This window comes from Hylaeus volcanicus, chromosome 8, assembly GCF_026283585.1.
Source record: "Hylaeus volcanicus isolate JK05 chromosome 8, UHH_iyHylVolc1.0_haploid, whole genome shotgun sequence".
Taxonomy (NCBI): domain Eukaryota; kingdom Metazoa; phylum Arthropoda; class Insecta; order Hymenoptera; family Colletidae; genus Hylaeus; species Hylaeus volcanicus.
Genome location: NC_071983.1, coordinates 6826634 through 6854356, shown reverse-complemented (window position 1 = coordinate 6854356; position 27723 = coordinate 6826634). Strand labels below are relative to the sequence as shown.

At 40.1% G+C, this 27723-nt stretch overlaps 1 protein-coding gene across 5 annotated transcripts; it reads right to left on the bottom strand.

The window, feature by feature from the left end:
* Nucleotides 1-63: 63 nt before the first annotated feature.
* Nucleotides 64-27571, bottom strand: LOC128881635 (carbohydrate-responsive element-binding protein). Of its 5 annotated transcripts, none has more exons than XM_054132894.1 (16): nt 27144-27571; nt 21871-22234; nt 11114-11220; nt 6200-6273; nt 5539-5664; nt 4597-4810; nt 4418-4513; nt 4064-4331; nt 3450-3990; nt 3186-3338; nt 2359-2503; nt 1996-2201; nt 1051-1514; nt 842-965; nt 613-742; nt 64-537 (listed from the first exon to the last, which is right to left on the bottom strand). In XM_054132894.1, exons 2-16 carry the CDS (start codon nt 22215-22217, stop codon nt 416-418), a joined length of 3117 nt encoding a protein of 1038 aa, XP_053988869.1. In that variant the 5' UTR covers nt 22218-22234; nt 27144-27571; the 3' UTR covers nt 64-415. The 5 variants fall into 5 exon arrangements, with proteins under 5 accessions (XP_053988869.1, XP_053988870.1, XP_053988872.1 ...); XM_054132895.1 differs by having other exon boundaries at nt 1996-2093; XM_054132897.1 differs by lacking the exon at nt 21871-22234.
* Between the last annotated feature and the right edge of the window lie 152 nt (nt 27572-27723).

Sequence of the window (27723 nt, the reverse complement as noted above, 5' to 3'; positions counted from 1 at the left end):
ATATATATATATAAATATATAACTCGATATATATATATATAATATATAGCTCGACCCATATATAAATATATATATATATATTTATATATATATTATAGTTCATTAAACATCGTTCACAATTCTATTCATTTACATTTTCCCGCACTTCTTTTGTATGGTTTTACAAATCTCGTGATCACAATTTTGACAAGGGCACGGGGAAAATTGCACTTAAGTGTTTTCCTCAACTATGATCGTTGCGGAAGGAAACCTGAAAGCCTACTTTTAAAAAAGACCGTTTTAAGAATTCTTTTCACGTAAGTTTTTCCTAAAGTGACTTAAGCTACGGTAACTGTTTCTTTTCCTGCTCGTACGCGACTAAATCTTAAACGTGTACGCAAATACGTATCACGACGAATTTGCGTAACATAATTGGTCACTGAGTTGATCGTCGCCGTTCCGTGCGATTTACTGCTGCGAGTGCTTCTTCGGGTAGGCGACCAGGATCTGATAGAATATCAGTGGCAGTGCACAGATACCTTAGGGAGTTCAGAACGGCTAAAATAAAAAGCAAGGATGGATAAGAAGTAATGGATAAGAAAATCTGCATAAGCAATGGATATCTTATTCTACCTGGTCTGAGATCGACGAGTGAGCAATGCTGCTCGACCCATAATATTGTACTTCTGTATAAATCCTCGATACTTGCTGTTGATACCGAAGTATTGAAAGAAGTCATCAGAGGCTCAAGCAATATACTGAACTAATTATTATGTTAGGAAATATAAATTGCATTATTCGATGTATGTTAACGCCAATTCGCCAAAGCACGCGCTACATTACTGTGTTTGATAAAGGATACAATCCAAAATTTCCAATTCTCTCGCGTACGCGTGCGCACATACTCGTCGAACATCTCCTTCATTTTGCTAGTCCTCTGTCTAGAAATCGGAGCACCCGTTGCGGGAAGCATAGATTGACAGTTACTGCAACAATGTACGATTTATGAAGTGAATACACAACATTAGAAATAGAAATAAAAAAGTCTGTTCCCCATGGGACATTTGTTACCTAATCGACGTATTAAGGCACTCGATTTGATGTCTTAAACTATCCATTTCTTCCTTCAATTGATTCCTTTCCGACCTCAGCTGTCTGATATAATCCGCCCCCTTTTGCAGCATGGCGGCTTTACTCAGTTTCGGGTTTGGATTCTGGCTGAGTTGCGGTATCAGGCTGTGCAGCATGTCGAATCCGTTCTTAATATTATATCTGCGCTTTTGTTCAGCGTGAATATGCCCGACTCTTCTCTGTTCCTTGTACTGCCCCCGTTCCGGCTCGCCTTTTACGAAGACACGAGTTGGCGACAACGGGCTTCCTATACTCATCGGACTGTGTAAAGGGCTGAGACTCAACGCTTGGGGGCTGTGCGCGTTGGAATTGTCCTTCGGTGAACCGGGGCTATTTTGTGGCTGGTGTGCTTGGTTGTTTGTATTTAATAACATTTGTTGGCTGCAAGAAGACTGTTGCATTGCCTAATGTGCAACAGACAGTTAAAGTATTATCGATTACATAAGTCGTGGCTATATTATTAACGGTATAAACGTTATATAATTAGTTTATATAATTATTAAAGAAGGGATGTACTCAATGGTCTTCGGTATAACGTAACGAACGTGTCGAGTAAGATCAAGTTTAATTGATTGTTCAAGGCTACGCCAGTCTGTATCTTTGTTGAAAAGATCGTAGCCTTGAACCAAGAACTAACGCTGATCCAACTGCACTAGAGGAAATCAAGTCAAAAGGCTCTACGATTGAACTCTCATTGGATAATTCAAATGTTCTAGATTCCGCTCGTAGGGTAACTTAACCGTAACTGCCGATGCTCTGATTAGATTAACGATTGTTTCAGAAAATCAATTTGAAACTTGTGATAACTGATACTATATAAGGTGTTAACGTGATAATTTTGAAGAAAGTTATTTATTAAGTTTAGAGAAAATTCGTCAAGTGTACCTGCGGTTGTGGTTGCGCTTGTACCGTAGAAGTTTGCATCGTTTGGACAGTGACCGGCGTGGTAATATGGTGTGTGGTCGTCACCTGCGTAGGCGAAGCTGAAGGTGGAAGCATGGGTAAGATGTGTTTCATAGTGGTGGCTGTTTGGTTCATTGCCGACATTATATTATCAGCCGGACTATTCATTGTGTACACACCAGACGTGTCTATGTAACGATATTGAAGCTCTCATAATATTCTGTGTCATCGAGAAAAGGTATAATACCATGTACGATTTCTCAATGATCGCGCGTCAGCGCCGATACGAATAATGTAATAGCATAATTATAACCGTGCAATGATTACGTTTCGTAAAATACATACTATTCGTGAGTAACTGCGCGAGCAAAACATTGTTATTTAGATTTAGAGCAGGATCGCTCGTTGCAGACACTAATGGCGGCGGATGCATTCTCGGTGTGGTTAGCGAGGAGCTACTTCGAGATCTGTTCCTCGGTTTCATTTGATACTGAAACGAAACATGATCGGTAACATGAGAAAAAAATGTGTCGATTACCTTACGACAAATAACTGCATATTAATCTGATTCTAACAAGGACAGTACACCATCAGGACGATCGATTCCTGAATAGGCTCGCGGAATGTGACGGCGGAAACGAACAAATCCTAGAATATTAATCGCTAACGGTTAGCCAAGATACCACTGGTTTCTATGTTTTGAGATGAAGTGAAGTAATTTTCTTGATAATTTACATATATAAATAATTCTTCCTTAACAAGATCTATAGAGACCTTATTTACATTTTCACTCAATTTGTAATTCAGCATGCAAAATAAGCGTATAAACAACGATAAAACTCGAATACGTAACAAACATGACGACATTTTAAATACACTTTCAACATTTTTTACTAATATGATAATGAAAATCATGAACCATCATCAAGAGATGATGGTCCATTACCATATGGTCTTTTTCCATAAGTATACTAATGCGACCAAAAACCACTCGAATCCTAACGAAGTTAAGCATACACAAATTATTCGATTCGTTCTTTTTTAAAACAGCTGGCTACCAGTTAATATTCCAGGAGTTCTGTTACCCTCGCTATCACCTACGGCTCGGGCTCCAGTTTCGCTCGGTGAACACTCCTGGATGGTGCACTACCGTTGCAAGTTACGTAATCAACCTTAGGTACAGCGAAGATCTCCTCCTTCTCCGAGTTCGAGGCGGTGGGCTGCGGTAGCAATTTGGCGGGCTGCTTGCGACACTTGAATTGTATCGGCGACTGCGACGGCTGCTCTACAGAAACCGCGACGAGTTGCTGCGGGTGTGGGTGTGTCTGCGAATCGTATCGAGGATCTGATTCAGACTGCGAATCGTTTAGCAACTTCTTTCGCTCGGTCGATACATTATTCAAAACAGGCCGCGGGAACCGGCTCATCGCGAGTACCTTGAAATTGTTGGCGTTGAATTTGCATTGCTGCGTATTAAAGGTTTGCGGAAGAGCGGAGAATTTGTAGCACTGCTGAGGTTGAACGACCTTGTACGGCTTCGTGGACATAGGAGCGACCGGTGGCAGGGGTCTGATGGCTCTGTGCTGCGTGGACACCGTGGAGTTCGTCTGGGGGAAGCTTTGCTGTACGGTCACCAGACTCTCGACATGTCCAGCAGCAATTGGCGAGATCTGACCGGCGTGAACGGACTGTTCGTTCAACGCTGGTATCTGCACTTGATTCTGTACTGCCGTCATTTGAACATTCTGAATCTCCATGGGGAAAGATTGCTGGTTAGCCTGTTGGTACGCGGAATTTTGCGGTTGCGTGGTACGTTGATACGCGTTCTGCGGCGATTGTTGCTGTTGCTGTGGCTGCTGGATCATACGATTGTTCCTCGCAGAGTTCCTGCTCGACCTACTCTTCTCCCTGACGGTCTGATTCGTCGACGACGGCTCGTAGGGTTGATGCATGGGACTATAGTTCTCGCCCAGCGTACTGAAACGATCGACGCTTTATGTACAATTGCATCCCACGTATGAACGCTTTACTAATGACATTTTACACTCACATGCTATTTCTAAATGTGTTCGTTGGTTCCGGTTGAGTATATATTTTAGCAGTGTATTGAAGATTCTGAATAACGTTTGGTTGGTCGTCCTGCGGCAGGGTCGCCTGTTGCGTGGTTGGTGTATTCTTTACAGCCGCATCCGGGCCCATCTCGTTTACCTGAGTCATGGGCGTCATCAGATCGAGATCCGAGTAGTTTGAGTTAAACGTGCTGTTTCGAAACATGTCGTCCTCTTCGGGCACGGGAGGCAACTTCGAATTTAAAAATTCTAAAACAAGACCGATAATCCGTTATTATGAATTATTTCATGTTTGTTGTTCCCAGGGACGAGGGGAGAGGGTGTTAATCGTTTACCTTGGAGCGGTTCAAGAGTGTCCATAAAGTCGTCCAAATTCGGCTGAAGCGGTCCCAGGCTGGGTTGTATAAAATCCGCCAGACTAGCTCCGCGAGCTGCAAATTAAAAAAAAAAAAAAAGTACTTTAAAATATAGTTTTCTTTTAATTTCAGTTATTCGACTCGAATCGGTGAATTACCAATTTCTCTCGGATCGGGGAAGTATATTGGTTGATTCGAACTGATTGTTGAGAATAACGTATCAGTCATCAGCTCCATGTAATCCTCATCAACCATCATACTCTCTTCTCCTGGAGTCCCACTGGTCCCTCCGTGTGTGTTGCCTGCACCCGGTCCGAAGTTTCCTGAGGTTCCCAATCCGCTGCCCCAATCTAACATGTCCATCGATTCCATCTGAAACGTATCCATTTTCTGCTATTAATGAGAAACACCATTGGGCACGGCAAATTCTCTAGAATCGAAATAAATATGGCCACCCGAGTTACTAGATAACAGAGAAGGACAAAATCTTATAATAGAAGAAGCATATTGATACTACTATTATAATTGAATTCTAAAAGGATCGGTGACAACGATCAATTTGGTATATAATAATTAGGGTAAACTAGCTAGTAATTACTTTTGCATCGCATTACACGTTTTTACGCATTTCTTGTACACTGTCACGATAGCGATTGACCGAAGTGTAATTATAATGTCCTCGCTCCTGCGCTATCATTTCTGATGTTAACGACTACTGGATGTACTTTCCTATTTGTTTTACAACTTCAATTTGGACTCATCGTATTATTATATGTTACTCGATGTTTTTCCAATATAAAGTTTTGAAGGTTCGTACAATTTTTCCCTTGCCGAATTGTGTATTATTTTATCTACAAGTTTGCTTCCGTAATCGTGTTATTATTTTAAATAATGATACCTTTATCAACTATATTTCCTATTATTCTAAATAATAATCTATCTTCCCGCGTTTCAATTTTATTTTTCGTTCGAGCAGTAAGAGCGTGTTTGTCTCGAATTGTTATTCGAAATTTTGTATTTAAGAATTTTGCCCATCTCTGAGTGAAACGAACAGTATGATATAGTCGTATTTATTTTTATAGTATACAATGATCGGATACCATCTCGGTGCCATCCTTGTTCGTCCAACCAAGGATTTTGTTTCGGTAGAACATCCGCCATTTCTTGTATTCCGCAGTAACAGCAGCAAGTTTACGCTTCCAGTATTTGCCCTCTAAGACCACCGCCTGATAAGAGATACCATCGTTGATTTACACTCACATATTCGAGCGCGTCGCATGCGAACGAACGATGATTTATTATACAGCTTTGAATTTCTTTCGCGTTAGAAACACGCGATAAAATTTGCGCAATTCGATCTATTCCGTCGGCGGTTAGCGCCGCTTATTATATGCATACATAATTATATACGACCAAATAATCTGGGGTAAAAAGATTTTTTTTTTAATCGTTTACACGGAGTGTCTTGCAAATAACGTCGACGAACGGGTGGCTCGATGCAAAGAATTTTCCTTTGAACTTTTTGTCCCAAGGTTCTTTTTATTTGCACGATCCTCTCGTTTAAATACAAATATTTGTTTTGGAATGTTATAAGTATGTAAACTTTTTTTCTTTATAGTAGAAACAAATTTAATATTCTTCTTCTAGCGTTAGCAAGCAAAAGTACCAAGTTTAATTTAAAAGGACACTCCGTGTAAGAATCTACTCGTCGCGATACTAAAAACCACGTAACAGTACTAAATTTTTTATGAGTGAACGTACCTCGGGTTTATTATGAGTATCAACATCCAACGGGGATGCGAACTGGCACACCAACGTGTTCTGCCTCAGTATAACTGAAACGACACGAAATCACATTGCATCGTTAACCCCTAGCTGAGGTTTCAACGCTACATCCTGCAACTGTTTAACACGCTGAGCGCCACGCGGGTCGCCGGTGACCGACAGCGTTCCGTTTCAGGCAAATAGTTACAGACAAAATCGAATAATTTTACATCGCACCCCCTGGACCCTTCTCGATTAATTAATTTCTCTCGGTGTTTGCTTTGCGATTACACGTTTCGAAGTTCAAATAATCGCAGAAGTTCGTTAATAATCGGTAGAGATACAATTGAGAGACGAAAGGTTTGGAGTACGGCGAGTTAAACTGATAAAGGAGATTGGATACGAACCACCGCAAGTATATTCCAGACAATCGAACCGCAATACGTGGCGATATGCAGGAATAGTTAGCTTCCTTTTAACCTAAGACTGTGTTCGATACGGTCGGTGTGCTGGAGCAAAGAATCGGGCGTCCCGATGCCAACTTTACGACGACGCATTTTGTGGAGTAGTCGCGAAATAGTCGCAATAATCGTCGACTATTGGTAGAGGATATCCGGTTTCGAAGGAGGAACCAGCTTCCTGGACGCCGACGCCGACTGGCCCCTCTTGCGACGCCTCGAATTTACCAAGAGCCTATATGGTCCTTTGCGAGTCGATTCTCTACTAATAAAGTTGATTCTTCAGAAAAAAAAAAGAAACGAATCGAGAACGCGGAATACATTTGACGATTATTTATAGTGTCAATGACCTTTTCGAGAGAGGGGAGGTTCACCATAGCATAAATATTCTGTAATTTTCTAAATAATTCTCGAGGAATATATATTATCGAATACTGACATTTTCAGCGACATTTTACTATTTAATTATTCCACGTTTTCGATTCGTCTTTCAACGTATGAACATCCCCCCCGCCCCTCCCCCAGCCATCATTACAATCATCGAATTTCGTTTTCAATTTTTATCTCCAGATCCATCGGAACACTTTCGATTGACGTCATTCAAATGATTTGTTTTACCGTCTTATCCGCAACAATGATACGATCGCGACAAACGAACGCTGTTATCAACTTTAATTCCGGGAAGATCGATCCTACATGAGAGAGGTTAAATGTTTTTACGGTACGATTATTTTTCCGTGTGTAATTCGAGCAACGCTATTAATATATACATACGTATCTTTGAACGCATACGTTATACTTGTTTTCACACCATATTTCAGACGATTCGGATTATTATAATCCCCTTCGTTCCGCAAGCGACTTTAATCGAAAGAGTGTCTCGACGTCGCAAGCCTTCGAGTAATAATAACAATTGTTTGCGTTGCTATAAAAGATATTTTCTTTTTTATATCAGTTGTTTATAGTTGCATCAGCCACTTTATCAGCGAAGGAAGCTACTCGATTATACCTAACAATTTATGGAAGAGGCTTGTTTCATAATTTTTAATCGTCGTTAAATTATACCTTACATTATCTTTCGTACAAGAGAGATCACTATAAAATTTCGTGTTATTTTCAACGACGACACCGAGGACGAACGCAACCGACTCTGCCACCTCGATACGTTTCCGTGTCAACGAACGAGGAACTCGAGCGCGCACGTGAGGAAAATTACACGTCTTCTTCGTTATTCTTTGTTTTTTCCTCCCCCTTCGCCGTTATTTTTACGTAACCGCGTCGAAAACACCGAAGACGTTGTTAAGCAATAAACAAGACACGTCGCGTTACACAATCGCGACCGAGGAACATCAACCGCCGCGTCGATCGCTCGGCAACCGATCGCTACTGTTCGCTCGCGATTTCCGCGATCGAAACGTCGAATCGATGCAACGTCGGCTCGCGGCCGCGTTCAGCTTTAAAAATAACGCTGTTGGCAACGTTGTGATCGAAATGTCAGTGAACGAGGCGCGTCTCGAACGCGATTGCACAATCGGGTATCGACGAGGACCGATCATTGTTTTAATTAACGTTGGGACCAAGAGGTACAAGAGCTGGTATGAGAGTATACCGACTGGGAATAGTGTCTTTAAAATTTAGATACAGTGGGCGTAGAATGTATTCGTACATCGATCAATTTTCCAAAAAACAATTTTGTGTGAAATTGTAATTTTATAATTTCTTTTTTATTACTCTATCTATTGTAGAGATTTCTGAGAATATGTAGAATGTCGTTAGTTATAAAAAATAAGTTAATAAATTACAATTTTACATAGTTTTTTTTCGGAAATTGGTCAGTGTACGAATACTTTCTACACCCACTGTACCTAGAAAACGTTAATAGATGTTATAGTTGTTCGTAAATATATCTGGAAGATTCTAAATCGAAGGTGATATCGGCAGGTGGCAGATAATAGTTCATTTTCAGAGTTACATATTAGCATTGCACAATTGAAAATGAAAATAAAATTCAAGCCTCGAGGAATTTCAACCCCATCGATTATACGGTTTCAACATTAATGTAGCATGTTTCTTTGATTATAAAATGATTTACTGATAATCCGAGTACGGATGTATTTATATTAAAACTATGCGAACGACGCACTTGCGAATGTACCAAGCACCCGTAAATTAAATTTCCTCGGATCTACCAACGATAAATGAATAGCGAATCGCAACTCGGGGGAGTCTGGATCTGGAGATCAATTATCGATCAGGTTTCCATGACGGAGAATTCCCGTTTCCCTTAAAGTTTACCTCGATTTTCTCCCGGGTGCACTGATCCGAATCGTTTCACGCGACGATCGCCAGAAAAACGAGCGCGAGAAGGATTCGAAGTTGGCCGTATCCGAACGCAGAGACGCGTCGACGGAATTTCAAATGGCAACCGGTATAATTTGTAGGCCAAGACGAACGGCGATCGCGAAACTGATTCCGCGAGCAGTTTGAAAACAAGAAAAGCGCGGAGAAACCCGCGTCTCGACGCTGGCGGGGATTCTTTGTCACTGGCGTGTCACGTGCAAGATATTATTTTATCAGAAACTTCACGCCGACGTACCGTATATCTCTATCGTGCCGTCTTATTTTTGCGGGGGGATATCTTGAATCAATTTAATTTGGCTTTAGATTACAGGACTTTATCGCCGTCACCTTTGTTTTTCGACGATAGGCTCGATGGAAAAGATTGGCTGTCGATCTTCGACTTTCCTCGAACGTCTCCGACGAAGATTGGCCAAATTTTACGCGAGTTACGAACGACGGAGGGAGATTCCGCGACGGTTTGATATTCGTTTGAAAATATTCGATGGACGGGCGGCTTTGGCTGCATTAGGAAAAAAATGATAATTAAAGGGCGGGATCTTTGATAATTGTTATTTATTTTTGTGATTAAAGGAGGAAAGCAAAAATTGACGAGGTCAAAAAAACTGTGCAAGCATCTCTGACCGAAAAGCACGGACAAAAGTGAGACATTCGATGTTTCGACAGAATTTCCTCGAGATTATGAAACAGCCACGGTATCGGGACCTTTCGTAATCACGAATTTATCGCTCGTTATTTGGGAAACTTCTGTCATAGATACACGGAGGCACTAAAAATAAGCCTAGAATTGGAAGCAAACGATCGGAATTTCTCTTCGTCGATCGTATCATTGTAACGAGAACAAACTAAAATCACCGCGAGCTCTAGACCCATATAACTTGACCTGAACGTCTCTATACTCCAAGTGAATATATCCTGTGCTTCGATTTTGCAATAATGACACTATACGGGTAACGTTTAATCTAAACTAAACTGGTCACCTTAGTAAAAACTTCTTCGTTACCTATTTCCTCCTGCCTGTCGAATCCATAAAACCGAGATGACCGAAAATCGAGTTACCTGATACAACCCAACCCTGATGTTTTAACTTCGATTGTCTCACTTTTGCAAACCGAACTGCTCACTTCTGCGGGAACATCTCGTTTCCCTCGATCCGACACGACTGGAACTGGCGAAGCATGAACATCGTCCCTCGATCTTACTAATAATAAGAAACTGTAAGTGACGTGGATTTGCCCAAAGAAAAATAGCATCCATTACTAATCGCGTAAGTCGATCAACGGATGTGACCCTCGAACCGGGACTGTTGACCATGGCGACTCATCCGAGGCTACAGAGGCTCTCGCGACGGAGTAATAAAAAAAGCAACAACCTTATCACCGCGACTTTGCGGGTTATCGCGCGGAACGATTGTTAAAGGTCAGCAAAATTAGCCAGCCAACGCGTTTCGCGGGCTGTACAACACTTCCGGCTATTCGCTACGAACGCTGTGTTTTCCACTCTGCTCAAAACAATTACAGGATCATGGTCTTCCACGATACCGAAGTACCGATCGAATAACAAGGCTGAAGGCCTGAGGCTGAGCAATCTGCGCAATTGTATCGGTACTAGTTTCATCCAAAATTCAACTCGCTTGTTTTGCTAAATTCTGTATGGGGGTTACTAAGTAAATAGAGAGATAATTATCAATTGTCCATGGTCAATTTTTAAGCAGGATAGAAAATAAGCGACTAAACCTGTAACGATATACATAGTTAAGTAACGTAACACTCGATATTCTAATACTTTTGAAAACTGAGTGTAGAGGCAAATTTTACAATTACTCCAATTATTTTCGTCACAAACTGCAGCGAAAATAATTGAATGTATCAAGTGAAGCGAACGGGCAAACTTTATCTAAATAAATTTTTGCAGAAATAATTGGTCTGACGATTTAGTTGGTTGTTTTACGATTTGAAAGAAATTGGATACTTTACCGACACGATTCGAATGAGCGATCCTATAGTTATTTTGAGCAGCCACGCTTCGCTATGCATATCGATAACGCACAATTCCGTTTCGCGACATATCGGATTTCTCGCGGGCGTTTTCTTACATTGCATGTGCCAGCACCTCCAAATCACGTTGTTCAGTCTGATCTTGTCCTTCCATCTCAGTCTGATCCCTTTGAACCGATTCCACTTGGGCGATGTCAATTTCTGTCTGGAACAAATTCAAATGCCCATACGTCATACCCACTGTAAGCCAGCCTCGAATAATCGATCGGTGACATCGATAAATTATTCATAAGCAGTTAATAGTCTTTTACAAACCGATTTAACGTTAACGTTTTCGAACCTTTCTGTGTCGGGCACGCTCGGAAAATAAGAGTCTGATTATAACGAACAGAGGACTAAATATTGTTAGTAATTTTTAAGGGAGACAGTTACAAGCTTCGTTAATTAATAATAAATAAAATCCTTCAATCGGAGGTCGTAATATGTATCTGAAAGCGTCTTGAGAATTTTTACTTTATAGAATGAAAACTAAACATGGAAAGGAATTTAAAGTAAAGATAAAATTAAGATTATATTATGCAAATAAAAAGCTGTTTCGTTCAACTATTTCGTCGCGTATCAGGGGTACATTGATTATTCATTGCTCATTTTCGTATTCTAATTCTCGTATTCAATTCGTCGTTGAAATAAAACATTTGAAAGCTCACAGACGAATACAAACGGTTGAAATTCAGTCCAAACATCGTGCAATGGGAGAATAATAACGCAGCAGCGTCCATTTCATCAGAAAGCGGGAAATTCGATATAAACGCAGAGGGGTATGTAAACACATTTATCGTGCATAGTTTGCGGATGTTGTTGAACGAGTTTCTACGACACCATAAACGGCTCAAACTTGATCCATTTCGAACGACCGATAAATTTCAAAGTCAACGCTAGAGCTGATCCAGCTTTGTTCTGAGCCCTCAATTTTTCATAACATTAGAAGTCGATCAGTTACGCGTCGCTTTCGTAAACACTCGTTTATTTATTTATTTATTTATTTATTTGTTGCCTTAAACCAAATATGGTTTATATAGCACACGTTATATATCTTAATGCGCCTGTTTTACATACATTTAATTTACATACAATTAATTAATTTAAATTAAATTTAAATCAAATCAAATCACTATTGCGCATCGCTTAATAAATTTAAATATAATCATCAGACCCTTAACTAAATACTTGATTATTATTATTATTATTTTTTTTTTAAATACGAAGGGACCCCGAAACTCGAGAAGCTTTCGACTCTGGAAAATTGCAGATGTTTACTCAACTGTAGTCGAATCAACACTTCGCTATGTTTATTCAACGGGGACAACTGGCTCTAAATATAAACTCGTCGAAGAAAATGCGTGGCGAAATTTTCGCGCGATAACGTGTGTCAACAACTTTCAAAAATTGAAGAAAAACAAAAATCTTGGTCCACAGATTCAGCATCGGGAATTTTAACGATAGTTTCGGTATTCACGTGCCGATGAACGGTACAGATGTTGTCCTTGACATTAGACCCTGGCCACGCGAGTTCCGTGCCGGCATTTTTCTGGCACGATTAGATGAGAAACCAAAGCGACATGGCCAGAACACGAAACATACCACGTGCAGCCAAATTTCATGTAAGAATCCGCGAGAGTATGATGTTTAAATTACCAATTCCAGGAGGACTGCTCGATGAAGCAACCCTTAATTAAAGATAGTCGATTCTCAGCATAGGAGTGCCTGCGCAAATCGCTTATCAGGTTTCGAGATTTTTATACTCTATTTTATCTTATCTGTCCATTGAATAATAAATCGTACGGTTATATTAATACTTATCGAGCGCACCTGCGTGATACTTTTGAACATTCAGCCGTGTTCATTGAAAATAAATTAGAATAATCTACTCTGGATACGTAACTCGACGTAGAAAATTACGAGCACAATTTTGAAACCTAAAATGACTCGGGGGATTTCCCGCGCGAAGTCCAACTATGATTACGTTTTGCAAGTTATTTAGAGATGGCAAACCTATTCTTATCGTCGAAGGGGAGAGTTATCTCGTTGTTCTTGATTTCTCGAGAAGTGACTTTACTCCTCTATCTGCCTCTGTCTGGCCTCGTTATTGAAACGAGAAAAAAAAAAGAAGAGAAAAATGAGGATTTCGGCGCAAAATTCGAAGCAAATCTTTTATCAACAGGGGATCCCTGACCTGAAATTATCGAAATCGACTCGAGATGCAACACGATGGTTTCCTAATCTTCTTTTTGACATGACCTGAAGTTTTTGGAACTTTGAGACTAAAAATGTTGGGAATAACAATCGATTCCATAGGAAATACAATTATAAATGGAACGAACGAAGGAAACACATTCTGTAAGGTGGTTTTATTCGTTATCCATTACGCGAATAAAAATCTGTCCCTGTTCGGTGTGAAAGCACTACGCAGTTCGTCATGCGACTGGACAAAGAGAGCTGATTAAAGATGATATCACCATATATAATACAGTAGTTTTAATTTAATTTAAAGTATGCTTAATCTAATCTTAAGAATTTACTTGTAAATCATCGAGTTTCACATCCATACCCTATATAGGTAAACAGTTTTCATTATTTTGGCTCGTTGATCCATTCGTGTCGCCACGGGGAAAATTTTATTTAATTTATGTTAGAAATCATTGAGAAGAAGAAAGTGGTTGGACGAAGCGAAAGCGTTCTCGTAATTTACGGCAATGAACTGTATTGCCTACCACGAACACATTAAAAAGCATGGCAAAATGTTAGAAGACTGTTGAACCTTGTCTTCGTTTAATATATTTTATATATTCAATTCCGTGCGTTATGAAAGTAATGTTGACCTCGTCGGGGCACACTATGAAAAACGCTGCGGTAATGAAACGCAATGCAGCAACGTAACGAAATACAATTCCCTCGTTACGACGGATTAAAAAGCTATCTCTGCGTCGAGAGCCCCCTTCAGCTCTCTTTACGACGTGGTTCATCGTCGACCGTTAATAAAACAATTAAAGAATTAACGAAAGAATTTTCGAAATTTAGTCCAAACAATCGCGTATCAAAAGTAACCGTGATTCTGCTAATGAAATCTTTAAACAAGCAATGATTAGTTGAAAAAAAGTACCCGTTTTTCTTTCGACAAGTCGTTCGCGTGAAATTGTTGAAAGTATTCGCGTTTGTGCATATTTTTATATCGGTAAAATAATTTTATCTTGGAAAGATAACCGTTCGGGTCGAAACCGTTTATGCAGCGTAAGTTTTTTATAGTGTTATACGAATATAAACTACTTTGTTTGCAAGGCCGCGACCGGTTGCGATTAAACAAAGCAATAACGATGGTATTTTTAGTTCGTCGGTGATTGAAATAAAACAAACTTCTCGGTGTAACATTGAAACAATATCCGACGTTACAAAGGTTTCGGAATTTTTGTGACAAATAACGACGGTGAACATAAATTTGTCACGTCTGAAAATATTAATGTACAAATATTATATGTTGCGCTCGGAAGATCGGCAAATTTATTTGCTTTCACGATAAATTCATGAAAAGAATGAACATTTTCTCGATTAATTATACATGACTGGGGCGGTTCCCGTTATCAGATAAGAGGTTATTTGTCAGTTGTACACCTAACGGGCCGATTTATCCCGCGAGGAGGAGACGAGTCGATTGTCGTCGTTGTTTATCAGAGAATTTGCTGATCGAGTATCTCTCGTCCTTTATGGGTTTCTTATACAAAAAATTACTATAAGTAATATCCGCTCGAGAAGAGACTTCGTACATAATTAAAAATAGAATCGTGAAACTTACACATTCTTTGAAGATTACTTGAAAATAAATATCGAAACCGACGTGGTACAAGAAAAGAAAACAAAGAACAGGTGTGTTGAATTCAAAGTTCAGTCGACAGGCAGACCCATCCACGTGGATCCCTTCTCGGGGAATCCCGTGCGGTCATTCAGAAAAATTCCTGTGTAAAGTTAGACGAGGACGAAAATAGAAGCCGAGATATTGGAGGCATACTGGAAAAACGCGATAACAAACCGTGAACACGCCAATACACGGGAAAGCAAGAGGATAATAGCGAACAGCTCTCGAGGAATCGGGTCGGGAAATTGCCGTGAAATGGATTAATCGTTCTCAGGGAAAAGGAAACTGCGGAGATCCTGGAACGTGGAAGGAGGGAAAACAATCTCGATTCGCACGAGTGCAGTCGCGTTTGTCCATGGACGCTCGTTTCAGAACACGTCGAACGAGAGTGTGTCTGATTGCAAGTGTGTTCGATGACGCAGTGACCTTGCATGATAAAAGACACGTTGACACGCGCGAGCACGGGCTCGTGTGCGTATAGGCCTTTACATTAATTTAGCTCGATTCACTTTTTCGTATTATACGCGTCGCGCGAGATCCCGCGCGAGACCAGGCCCTCCCGATCGCCGGGAAAAGCTGAACAAAGTGTGCTGCACGAGGTCGAATCTATCCTCACGGCGGTGCAGAATTTAATCAAATACGGAGTACGTAAATAATGTATATGTCGCAGGGAAATGATAAAAATAGTGATTTGATGAAATCCCTAAGATAGATGATCAATTCACGGGAGATGTTAAAATAACAACTCTGTGAGGTCATTTCCCTAAAGAAAGTAAGTGATTTGATCAAATCCTTTAACTGTTTTAGCGAAAAGATGGAATAATATTGTTTAGATATTAAAAGTATTAATTTAGTAAATCATGCGTTATTAAGTGTAGAGTAGGTAATACAACACTAGTCGTAGAAACATAAATTATTTATTAATTACATTCCCTAAAAATATTCTTTTTGTTTTTTAAAATATCAGCTCAAGTACCTATTTCTTTTGCTAATTAATCTCGTATAAATAATTTATGTTTCTATGAGTATCGTTGCATTACCTAGTCTACTTTTAATAACGCATGATTTACTAGATAAGTACTTTCAATATCTAAACAATATTATCTCATCTTTTCGTTAAAACAGTTAAGGGATTTGATCAAATCTCTATTTTTATCATTTCCCTGCGACATATACAGTGAACGTGGAAATGGGAGACGAGTGCTTTCTGGATTTTAATTTTTGTTCGTTTTCGTTTGGGGACTCATGGGGAGCGAAGTGTTCCAGAATGGATTCTTCTTTGGGAAATAATTCTTAGGAAGTTAGTGTAATAATTAAAGTAATTAGAGTAGTGTAAACGTACCTACAAAAATTGAACCTATTTTACTCTGCAAATATTATAATATGAACTTTACTCTCAACATTTTTTATATTCTTGCACACTGTGTGCATTTTGTAGTTTCTTGCACATTCAAATTCCCTATAAATGCATAAAAATCCGCAGTCTAGTAATAATTTTAATTCCGTTCATGTCTGGTTCCTATAGATCTGAGATTTTTTTTAATGCTAAGATTTAATTTTGCGATGACTATTATATTCTATATATATCTCGAGATTTCCGATATACATTATCACGAGATTTTCTTGAGGTACAAGCGGCTATACGGAAAAAATATTTATCGCCGATCTTTCAGCACGTGTCGAGAACCCTCTTCAGGATAAGAAACGAAAATTACGCTATACAAGTCTCTCGAACGTCGAATTGATCAACATTCCGAAACAAGAGGTGAGAGAATGTGAATGACGCTAAATACTCCGGAAAGAAAGGAATTGTTTTCTAATTTCATTTTATGGAAAATGATATATTTTTTCTTCGCTGTTAGAAATTTTCATCTAAGCGAGAATTTTGCCCGTCTCCGGTATCGAGGATCTAATCGAGCGATGAAGTCGTTCGACCATGGGATTCTCCAGGTGGAGAACGCTTTATGAAAGCTTATGGAGTGAAAATGCTGGCGAAACGTGGAATTCTATCTAACGAAAGGATTGCGCTCTGGCGTAACAGCGCGTGTAAACACACATTTATAAAGTCTGTTATCAAGTTCAACAAAGAATCGTCTGGCATTAGAAACGGTTCAAGCAAGTGTCGCATAATGTATGCGGTGTCGTTTTATTGTAGACGATCTAAACTCGTGACAACGCACAAATTGTTTCGCGAAGGAAAATCGTTTCCCTGGTGAAAAGGAAATCGAAGGTGTCGAGATCAGAGCCAAGAAGCTTAATGCTTGCTCTAATTAACTAGTTGCCATTGTATGACTTTGGATTTAATTATACTTCATCCTCTTTTTTTTTTTTAAATACGTATTCAATCTAATATCGAATATTATCTAATAGTATTTATCAAATAGTAAAACCAAATAGTAAACACAACTCGATTTTTTTTTTTTACATGACTCACGACTTTCTTATTTCTTGTTTGATTTTTTGTAGATATTAGTTTAATCCGTGATTTAGTGATCCAGAGTTGTTTAACATCGATTCATTAGGATTGAAAGCTAATTGTACGTGGGCTTCGATGAACAATTTTAAAAAACGTAGAAAAAAAGGAAAACAGTCTGCTGGCTAGAATGTTTACTTGCGATACACATACCGCAGAGGTCAGCTGCAATTTGCATGCAAGACAATTACCATTTAAGTTAGTTTCGATCGTTGAAACTTTGAAACACATTTTATCTGTCGAAGAAAAACAGGTGATAACAATGATGCAGATGGAATTGTGCAACGCTGGATAACATTCAAGACAACATTTTTATTTTGCTCAGAAATAGCCAAAATATTATTAGAATAATAGATAACTACTAGACAGAATATCATTTCCTGGGTTTATTCGACCAGGGAAGTTGTTCAGTTAACGTGAAATTTCATTTCATAATTCAGACTGGAATTATTTTAACCAACGAATAATCTCTGATCTAGATAAAAAAGTTTCCAACGATAGATATAAGGATAATAACATTCTTCGATTCGTTATTTGTTTAATTCCATGTTAAACGAGTAGATGCTTATCGACACGGATCTGTTCGATGAGTACGCAGAGGTGTCTAATCTATTATTTCAAATGAAAAATTCAATAAAATTCAATCCGTGCTCAAAAACATAGTCGATGGCTAAGTGTCCTCTTTCCGTTGGACCATTCTGCAGATACTTATCGATTCCACAATGTTAAGATTAAACGTTTTGACGTTTCGAAAGATCTTTATTACGTCAGGTGGAATTACGGTCGAGTGTACCGATAAGATATTACATTTTAGCGACGATCTCGAGCACGGCCATCCACTTAAAGGGAATCAAAGAGCAAATTCCTCGATTCCTTAACGAACGTTTCCACAACGGCCTGCGCGTCTTCCATAATCGCCTATCGATAACTATATATTATCTCGGGGTAATAGAAACTTAGAAAGTACGTTTCTTTTTTTTTTTTTTTTATTGTCGTTTTTTCCGACGAGCAAATGAAATTTACGAGCCTGTTGTTCAGGATGGACGGCGTACGTTGCGTCATCGTGACAATTATATCTCTCTCCTCTTGTAGATAAAAATACATACGCCTTTTCACTTCGCGCGTCCAATTGCAGTTCCGACATAAATCATCATCAATCGATTAACCCTTTCATCGCGAAGGCGGAACAATAATAGCTGAAACGCTATCGGTGGAATTACGATATCGGTTTGTTTATTATCCAATCTCGATTATCATTAACAATGCACTGACCACTGGTCACTCTGCGATCCACACCGTATTCCAACTTTCTCGACAGAATAATGCGTTCAGGCGTGGAAATTAATTCCGTGCCTTCGCATTTAGTTATTTGTAACCCCAGTTTAAACAAAAATTTTGTTACATCAAAGTACCAACCGAGTACTAACGCGTGGCTGTGTTTCTCTTTTTAAATATCCTTCTTCGAAATACGATTAAATACGATGCACGTTTAATAAAGAAGAGGAAATCTCTTCCCTGTTCTTATCCCTGACCATCGTCAGAAAATTGCGAGATAATTGCTCGCGCTGCCAAACGTAGTTGAACGAATAGTTCATCCATTGTTTACGTAATTACTCGTCATTACTTAGTGCAACCAAAACACAGCTGTGTTCCAACGACTCGCGTTCCTGCATCCATATTGCACTTGGCATTTGTATAACGCCGTTAACCGCAGCGTGGTTAACTTTATGGCGAATATAGTCGACCATAGCAGTTAACTATGGTCGACTATTCACATCTGTGGTTAGCTACACGTGACCGTGCACGTGGAAAATCTTTGTTTATCTTGGCGAGCTACGCTCGCGTCAATCTCTAAACTTTTAACGTCGAATGGATGTTGCCGCCGAGGAAAGAAAAATATAATCGATTACTCGATCAGCCTTGACAGTTCGCGACTTTTTCACACGTGTATCCTACGCGGACAAAGGTGGCTCTCGAGCGACCAGATCTTTCCAATCATCGTAGATGAAGTCTGATAACTATACTCGAGTGATAACTGAAAATTTCATTAATTCGAATATTTTTACGTCTCTCGAGATTCCATGCCAGAAACTGTCTTCTACGAAAGTACGCGATAAAATAGTTGGATATTACTTCCATCGTTAGTTGAATAAGCTATTTAACGTCTCCTTTGGAAATATAATTCATAGTTTTGCTTGTTTAAATCCCGGGCCTAAATAATCTAATTTTGGTAGATACAAGGTAGTTCGGTAATATGTAACCAAAGGTTTCACAGGGATTAAAAAAGATTACCTAAAGTGGCAAGCACCCAATTCAGTTAAGCCTATCGTTTTAAGTATCATTTTGAATGTTCCACTTGTCTCGTTTAATTAACAAATGCCCCCACTTCTGATTTTTAAATCAAGACAATTATCGGTAAACACAATTTATTTTCCAGTCCGAGAAATTTGTAATACTCTCCTTAAATAATTTTTTTTTTAATAGAAATTTCCAGCAGTTTCTGGAAGCCTGGAAAAAAAATTGATCTAATCATATCGTCGAATATCTCCAGAGGACGATTGCGTTAATTCTCTAATCAAGTGCGACTAGTAAACACATTCGTTAACACTGTCACGCCCCCGTGTAGAGTGTCTCTTTCCAAATAATTGGTACGTCGCGTGCACGGTGCGAAAAGTTTAATCGTAGATAAATACCCAACAGAACATATATGGATATTTATTTATAACCGCCGGTACAGAGATACTCGGCGCCTGACCGAATCCGGTGTTAAAAATAATCGAAGACTTCGTTGTTGAATTAATTAGGGATGGACCATACGCAAAGCTCCCGATAATGACGTACGCGTTAAACCGATTATCCCCGAATGGCGGATTTAACAGGTTTTTCCCGAATTAAAGAAAAGATACGCCACACATTCTTCGTGTCAGCCAAATTCAGACAGCGTAATCCGTGATAATCGATCACTCATTGTGTAGACAATGCTCGTAATTGTTTCCTACTGTTAGCAGGAGTCCAATCTCTCGTGTCTTATTTTCGTTGGATTACTAAACAATTGAATTAAAAGAAAATCAGGATTACACGGTTTACATGTACACATCCTTTAGGAATAATCTGGTGGCTTAATAAACAAGGCATATTTTGAGGGTAGAAATTTGCAGCACGCCAGGTGTATCGTCAACGACATTCGATCAAAATAAAAAGATATGTATCAAAGTGAATCTAATCTTTGGTAAATTTGAACGTACCACTTCAACTATTCCTGGACACCCCAAAAGTATAGAAAGAACCCATAAAGAACACTCGCTGAAAAGTTCATTTCTACGAGTGGAACGAACGCAGTCCACTGATTAATTCGTCCAAGAACGAAGCGTAACTTCCCGACTTCATCATCGAGATGCGTTGATGAAAACAAGATTTGTACGAAAAAAGAAAAGGAAAAACGGAAATTGCCGCAAAGGCAGCCACGGCTTCGCCTTGGATAGGCTTAATTGCGATGTTGTCGTTTGGTTCTACGGCCTCTTCTTCATTAATTCAATTGTCTCTTATCAGCCGGAATGCCGGGCGGTGAGGCATTTGTCCGGTTGCCGAGCTCAAAATACAACTGGACACTGCACGCTGGCCTACTAATATCTCGAAGGACCCGATTGCGAAAACGGCGTGGTTTATTGTAAAACAAACGGATCCGTATTTTCATAACGGGTTCGATACGAAACGTGCACGCCATTGTTTCCCGTTTCAGTTGAGATTGTCGCGGGTACAAAGTACGCTTTTTTTCCGCGCAAGAGTGTCGTTTGTGCTTGCAATCGAACTCCTAATCCACCCGACGGTGCCATATGCTGCTGGACGCGGACGAGACTCGAGGGGTACAGCAGAGGTGCACGGCAACGCAGACAGTGGTATCGGAGTTGTTTTCTTATTAATTTAACGAGAAATTTACGATTGATACGGCAGTGAAAATAATTAATGTTGGAAGACGGTGAATCGAATGACTCCAATGGTAGTCCACAAAGTGATCACCTCTGTGGTGTTTAAATATGAGCGAATCCGTTAGGTTGCGTTTAGTGTGACCTTTGGAATTTTATTTGAATAATAGGAGGATTAACACGTTGATCGCCACGTCACCCATACATGGGTGAGAGTGCTTTTCACTGAGGAACAAACAAAATTAATTCTGAATGTTAAGTATCAAAGAAAATAAATTTGAATGAAATTCTTAAACTTCGACGAAGGTGTAAAAATAGATTAAGTTTCATTTCCAGTAGTCTGGAAAGACTACTCCGATTTCCAGACTACTGGAAACGAAACTTAATCGCAGTAGAAATTTTCAGGAGCATTAATCTGGCAGTCAACGTGTTAAACTTTGAAATACTATTGTAAGTTTTATCCGGCGAATGACGAATAACAAAATTATTTCCATCTGTATAATACGTTGAGTACGTCCCACGAACGAAACCCGAGGGAAAAGAGAAACTCACCTGTAGGCGAGGGACATGCACTGGAACACCTTGTTCAAGGACGTCTCGATGCTGAGCTGCTGAGGAGTTTTCTCGTTGCTGGAGCTGCTGGTGAATCTCTGGTGCAACAGACCCGGCGGAGCAATGATCGCCAGCTTGACGGCCTCTTCTTCGGGAACGGGTACGGCCAGCTCGTCTTCGTCGTCCTGGGCCTCCGCCTCGAAGTCGGAGACCATGAAGTGTCCAGAGTGTATCGACTCCCTGGAGTCCCTTCCACCGGTCTCCTTCTTCACCGCCGCAGGACGATGAAAACTCTGTCCGGGGGTCGTCATCGTTAACGGTTTCCTGTACATCAGTTCGGCCTGCATCCCTCTTTGGCGGCACTCTGCGGATCACAGTCGCGTCGGGACTTGTTCGCACACCTGCTCTCGAGTTCTGTTTACCGTTTAACAAACCGCGTGTTTCACGAAATGTTCTCGATGATCCGACTAAACCTGATACTTATCAAGTTGTCGAGTGCAGCAGACACGCTACCTATAGAGTAGTAGAGTATGGCGTCACTATAAACATTGTATGTTAGTATAGTGAACAACACGATAATCGAGCAGCAACCGCTCAGTACCTAGCTCAAATAACGACACTATAATTGCTTAGCAAGCGAATAAACGATCGCTCGAGCTACCCCAGGGCGACATAGGAAACGAAGCTGGTCCATCGCGCGAACACAATTTTCCCGTGTTCAGTTTCCCGACAATCCAGAAAGCGATCTCAAAATTTAAAACGTGGGACAGGCCCGCTCGCGAACGCGTAAACGAGGTCGCGCTCACTATACTCGGAATTCCGTAGTGTTAGTCGACCCCGTTTCGCGAAATCATTAGCGGCTGAGACCGCGTTCGATTCCGATAGAACCGGCTACTTACCGTCCAGACACAACAAACCGTCTTTATCGTTGGCGACCCGATAAGGCTAGAACACTCGGTGCAGTATTTTCCTATCGTTTCGTTTGTTAATCTGAACTTTGTTTCCGCTCAATTTTCTCCCGCTCACCGCGTCCACCGAACGCGAAACGATTCCTCTTTTTTCGACGTTTCGTCTTGTTTATAAATACAATCGGGGAACCGCGTGCATACCGTGGAACACATTCACCGACGCGTGAATTAATACTGTAAACAATCCGAGAGCCACTCGGTTGAATGGCCGGAGTTGGTTAAAATCGATGTTTTTGTCGTTTCCGTGAAAATGCAGTCGTCCCGCAGAATGCACCGGGGTGGTCAATGACACAACGTCTAAAATTAAACGCACGTTTTGCCATCAATCTCGGACGCGTACGGATTATACCTTACGAATTTATCAAATGAAAACCGCGATCTCTGTTCATTTCCAAATTTTCCAAGAAACTTGTTAAGGGGTTAGTCGCAGTCAGGAAAATGGAAACGGACAGTTTCTTGTGTGTGTGTGTGTTTTTTTAAGGTATTAAATAATAATTTTATTAATGAAATGTAAATATATTACAAAGTATGTCTTAAAGAATTATAAAAGAATTTTTCTTTTTAAAAAAAGGTTAATTCATTTCGTCAAACTGGTGCACCTGAAAACAAAACTAAAGGTAGATTTAGAAAATATATTAGACTAACCCTGATCGAAGGATTTTCTATTTTCTGGTATACTTTTTTTTTATCCTGTATTGAATCGCTTAATTTTAGTGAAAAAATTGAAAATCAACTTCAAATGTACGCCATCTTGTTTTAAATTAATTTTTTCCAAAATCCTTCGTTCAGGGACCCGCTGGACTAATCTATTTTCGAAATCTACCTTTGTTTTTGTTTTCAGGTAAACCAGTGTAAATCATTGTCTACGTCATCGGCTGTGATGACGATATAAATTAAACGTTTCTTAAAACAAAAAATGTTTTTTAGTCCTTTAAAACATGCTTTATAATATACTTAATTGTTACTTATGCAAATTATTATTTAATAACTAAAAAAAAATCACAAAGAAATGTCGTTTTTCCTCTTCCTGACTGCGACTAACCCCTTAAGTTTGTAATAACTCGAAATAAGAAGTTTAGAAAGTAATCAACTTTCATGCGGGATAACTTCGATTCCTAGTTAAATAATCTACATCACCTGATCCATATGGAAGTTAAATTGATCAAGTTTTTATTTCAACTTGTTGTAATCTCGGCTACGAGCTCGATTGTTATTCATTCTTAGCGTCGCAACGGTATATTGACGTAAAGAAAACCGTATTAAATCAGTTAAATACGTGTCACTGTACACGTAAACATTCATTGATCGTTGAATTTCGTAAGTACGACGCGTCGATCGTCGTAACCAGACTGAATGGACGTTAGAAAGCTCCTTAGCCTGGATTCCAGTGACAGAATTAATTAACACGTTGGCCGACGATTTAGGAAATAAGCCACGCGTGTGTATACAGAGGTCGTAAAGAAAGTAAAAAAACGAAATCCGCGTAGGAACAGCCGTGTTTCGCAAATGTGTTCTTTCCTTTTACGTGGACGTAGGTATGCCATAGAACGAGCGAAGATAAGATCAGATGATTTGCGCGAATGGGTCACGAGGAAATAAAACTTTCCATGCATCGTTGAAGCTGTAAGTTTCAAGTACGACTTCGCACTTAGGGCCAGTATAATAGTATAGTTGACAGTGTAGTGGAAGTATAGTACTGTAGTAGATAGAAGAGCATAAAGTATAGGGTGTATAGTAGAGTCTGTAGTTACATTATAGTTGAATAGTGGACACTATAGTGACGCTACAATTACAGTATAGTGATATAGTAGACGCCGCGTCATACTGACACCAACCAAGTAATCCGTCTGATAAGAATCGAATTTGCTCAAGGACCTTTGAAAGGCTCGAAATCTGTTTAACGGTATTAATATGCGGCACGTGTTGCACACTTCTAATAAGCTACGTACAAACATTCACCGGGATACGTGTTACCAAGACGTCTAACGGAAATCGAAGTCCAATCTAATCGGGATCGAGGAGTCGGTATCGTAAATTACGGTTTAATCCATTAACACCGGTTTGGGGAATACGAGATTTTTCCCCCCCAAGTTATCGACCCAGATATAGCTGCCGATATTTCTCTGAGAATCCGACGGAATTTACTAGTATACTATCTATCGTAACGTATCCTGTTTACACGGCTTGTACAGGGTGTCCCAAAAATGTGGTAACACCTTGAAAGAGGTGGTTCGGGAGGTGATTTGAAACAACTTTTTCCTTAGCGAAAATGTTGTCCGAGGTTTCGTTGAGGAGATATTAAAGGAAAACACTGACCAATCAGAGCGCGCGGATACCGTTGGAGCGGCCGTGGTAGCGAAGGCTATGTGCTAAGCGGCCGCGCTTGTACGCGAACAAGTGACTCGACGTGCATCGAAGGACATTGGACGCGGCCGCTTAGCTCGTAGCCTTCGCTACCCACGGCCGCGCTAACGGTATACCCGCGCTCTGATTGGTCAGTGTTTTCCGTTAATATCTCCTCAACGAAGCCTCGGACAATATTTTCGCTAAGGAAAAAGTTGTTTCAAATCACCTCCCGAATCACCCATTTCAAGGAACTGCAACATTTTTGGGACACCCTGTAGATGTAACCAGGGCCGCGTTTACCAAGAAGACAAAACATTAGCCTCGGGCCCCGAGTGCCTAGATCCGCCATTGGCTATAACTATACGCACGTGGAATAAATTTTCTATTATAGTTTAAGATACGGCGCTATGTTTTATTCTTTCCTATTCCTATTCTATGTACTATCTCAGCTTTCGGAGAATAGGTTTCACAATAGCAGCTTCAACACGCCACTTCTGCGATCTACTAAACACGTAAAAAGTAAATAAATTTTACATGATAACACTCATGTAATACGATGACAAGTTAAAATTGTTCGATTTTACGTAGTCGAGCTAATCTAACGACGAACTTTATTTATTAGTCATGTGTTATTTTTCCATTCGTATTACGCATGTGTTTTTACTAATTGTAAGACGGATTTCCCCTGCTACACTTCCATTCAACAAACGCTCTTAATATTCCACGGCATTATTATCTTAAAAGTGTAATGCCCTTTAACCCCAAAGTCACTTCGTATCAGTGAGGTTAACAGCCTTATCCATTCGTTTACGAAGGTTTTCGCCTTCCCTCGCGGTTTTTAAAATGTTCGTTACACTTATAGGAATGGAATATTATAATCGGCAATGTTATCGTTTCAATTATCTATCGGTGAAACGTGTGCCACGGATATGTAGATTTTATCAATAAATTCGTCTCCATCGATAAATTACAAGAGCAGAAAATTACGCGATAGTATAAGCAGATAGCACATTACGTTGTGACGTAATCGTAAAATGCCACGCGTGTTCCCCCATCGGTCGTACTACGATAATTTTATTTTCTCTAGGTAAAAGAATTTTGTTCCCCTTCGCGTCATGGATAATAGATTTAAACTTTTTTTTTTCTCACAAGACGTCGGGAACCCTTTCAAATGGGCGCATCTTGAACTCTTATGCAACCGTGTCGATCGTATTTAGGAACTGGTTCGTGGTGCAAACAAAAACATTCTGCTTCGCCCACACGTGCGCGTGGCCGCGAGAAACGTGTTTTTTAGCTGAGAAAAACATGGCCGTCCCGATTACGCGATAACAATGATATATTTAAGCGGCTGGTCAGAATAACGGAATTAGAAAAATTTCCATGAAACGCGATAAGGGATCTTCAATCATTCAATGCGACGAATAACGTTTATTCTCGATCATTGTATCGCGTTAAAACGACGAAGCGACAGATGGGTAGTAGACATTCGAATTGTTAGAGATTTCAATAGTTAATGCCCCGTAAAAATATATACGGAACTATCGTGCTGCTTTAAAGCGTCACAATGCATTTGGCAATGATGCACGCATGGCACCTGTCACGATAGAGTAAGATCCGAACTACTGCACTACGCGTACGTTTAACCTTTTTTCGTTGTTTTTTATTCGTCTAACTAGTTCTAAGAGTTACTTAGAAATCGGCTGTCTCTATCGTGTTCCCGTAGAGATCGTATCGTGCTCTTATTGTTCGTAGAAGTCTGCGTTAAACGTCGCAGTCAAAGTTCTGTGAAGTACGTTTTACGAAAAGGGAGAAATCGTTGGACCATCGAGAACCTGTTTGAAACTTAGTTAATAGCCAGATAATGTTTATTTCGCGAATTACGTTCACGGTATGCGTAACACGGCACTTCTCTCGCAAGGGTCACAATTCTCGTCGAGTTTCTTTCTATCTCGCACTCACCTCTCTTTCTCACTGCGTGTCACCACTTGTCGTTGATACGTACACACCGTTGCAACTTGAAGAGTAAAATTTAACGATCCCCTTGTATGATTTACTTCCTCGAACTTGGCCAATATCGTCGCACTTACGCTCGCCGTCAGGCTGGGCCGCACGGCGCCGCGCCCGGACGAGGCCCGTACGCGTTATTAGACAGCATACGCTCGCTCATACTGGCAGTGACGCCATTTGCACGAATCCGCGTCTACGACGGACAACGGACGAGTGCGGTGCACAGCTGACAGGGGCGCGCTTACTACGACCAATCACGGAACGCCGTTGAAAGTAGTGCCGTCTGCCAGCGAACCAATCAACGAGAACGCACTCGGTCGTATTATGCGCGAAAAATTCGAAGCTAATGGAAAATTTAAATCATTGTTAAGATATTAGGTTGTCCCAAAAGTTTCTTTCGCTTTATTAATAAGTAATATATGCACAATATTTTATGTTTTATGTTACATTACTGAATTGTGCACGATTCATTTTGCTCCATTACTGTTACAACATGAATATCTATGAAATTAGATTGTCCATTTATATAAAC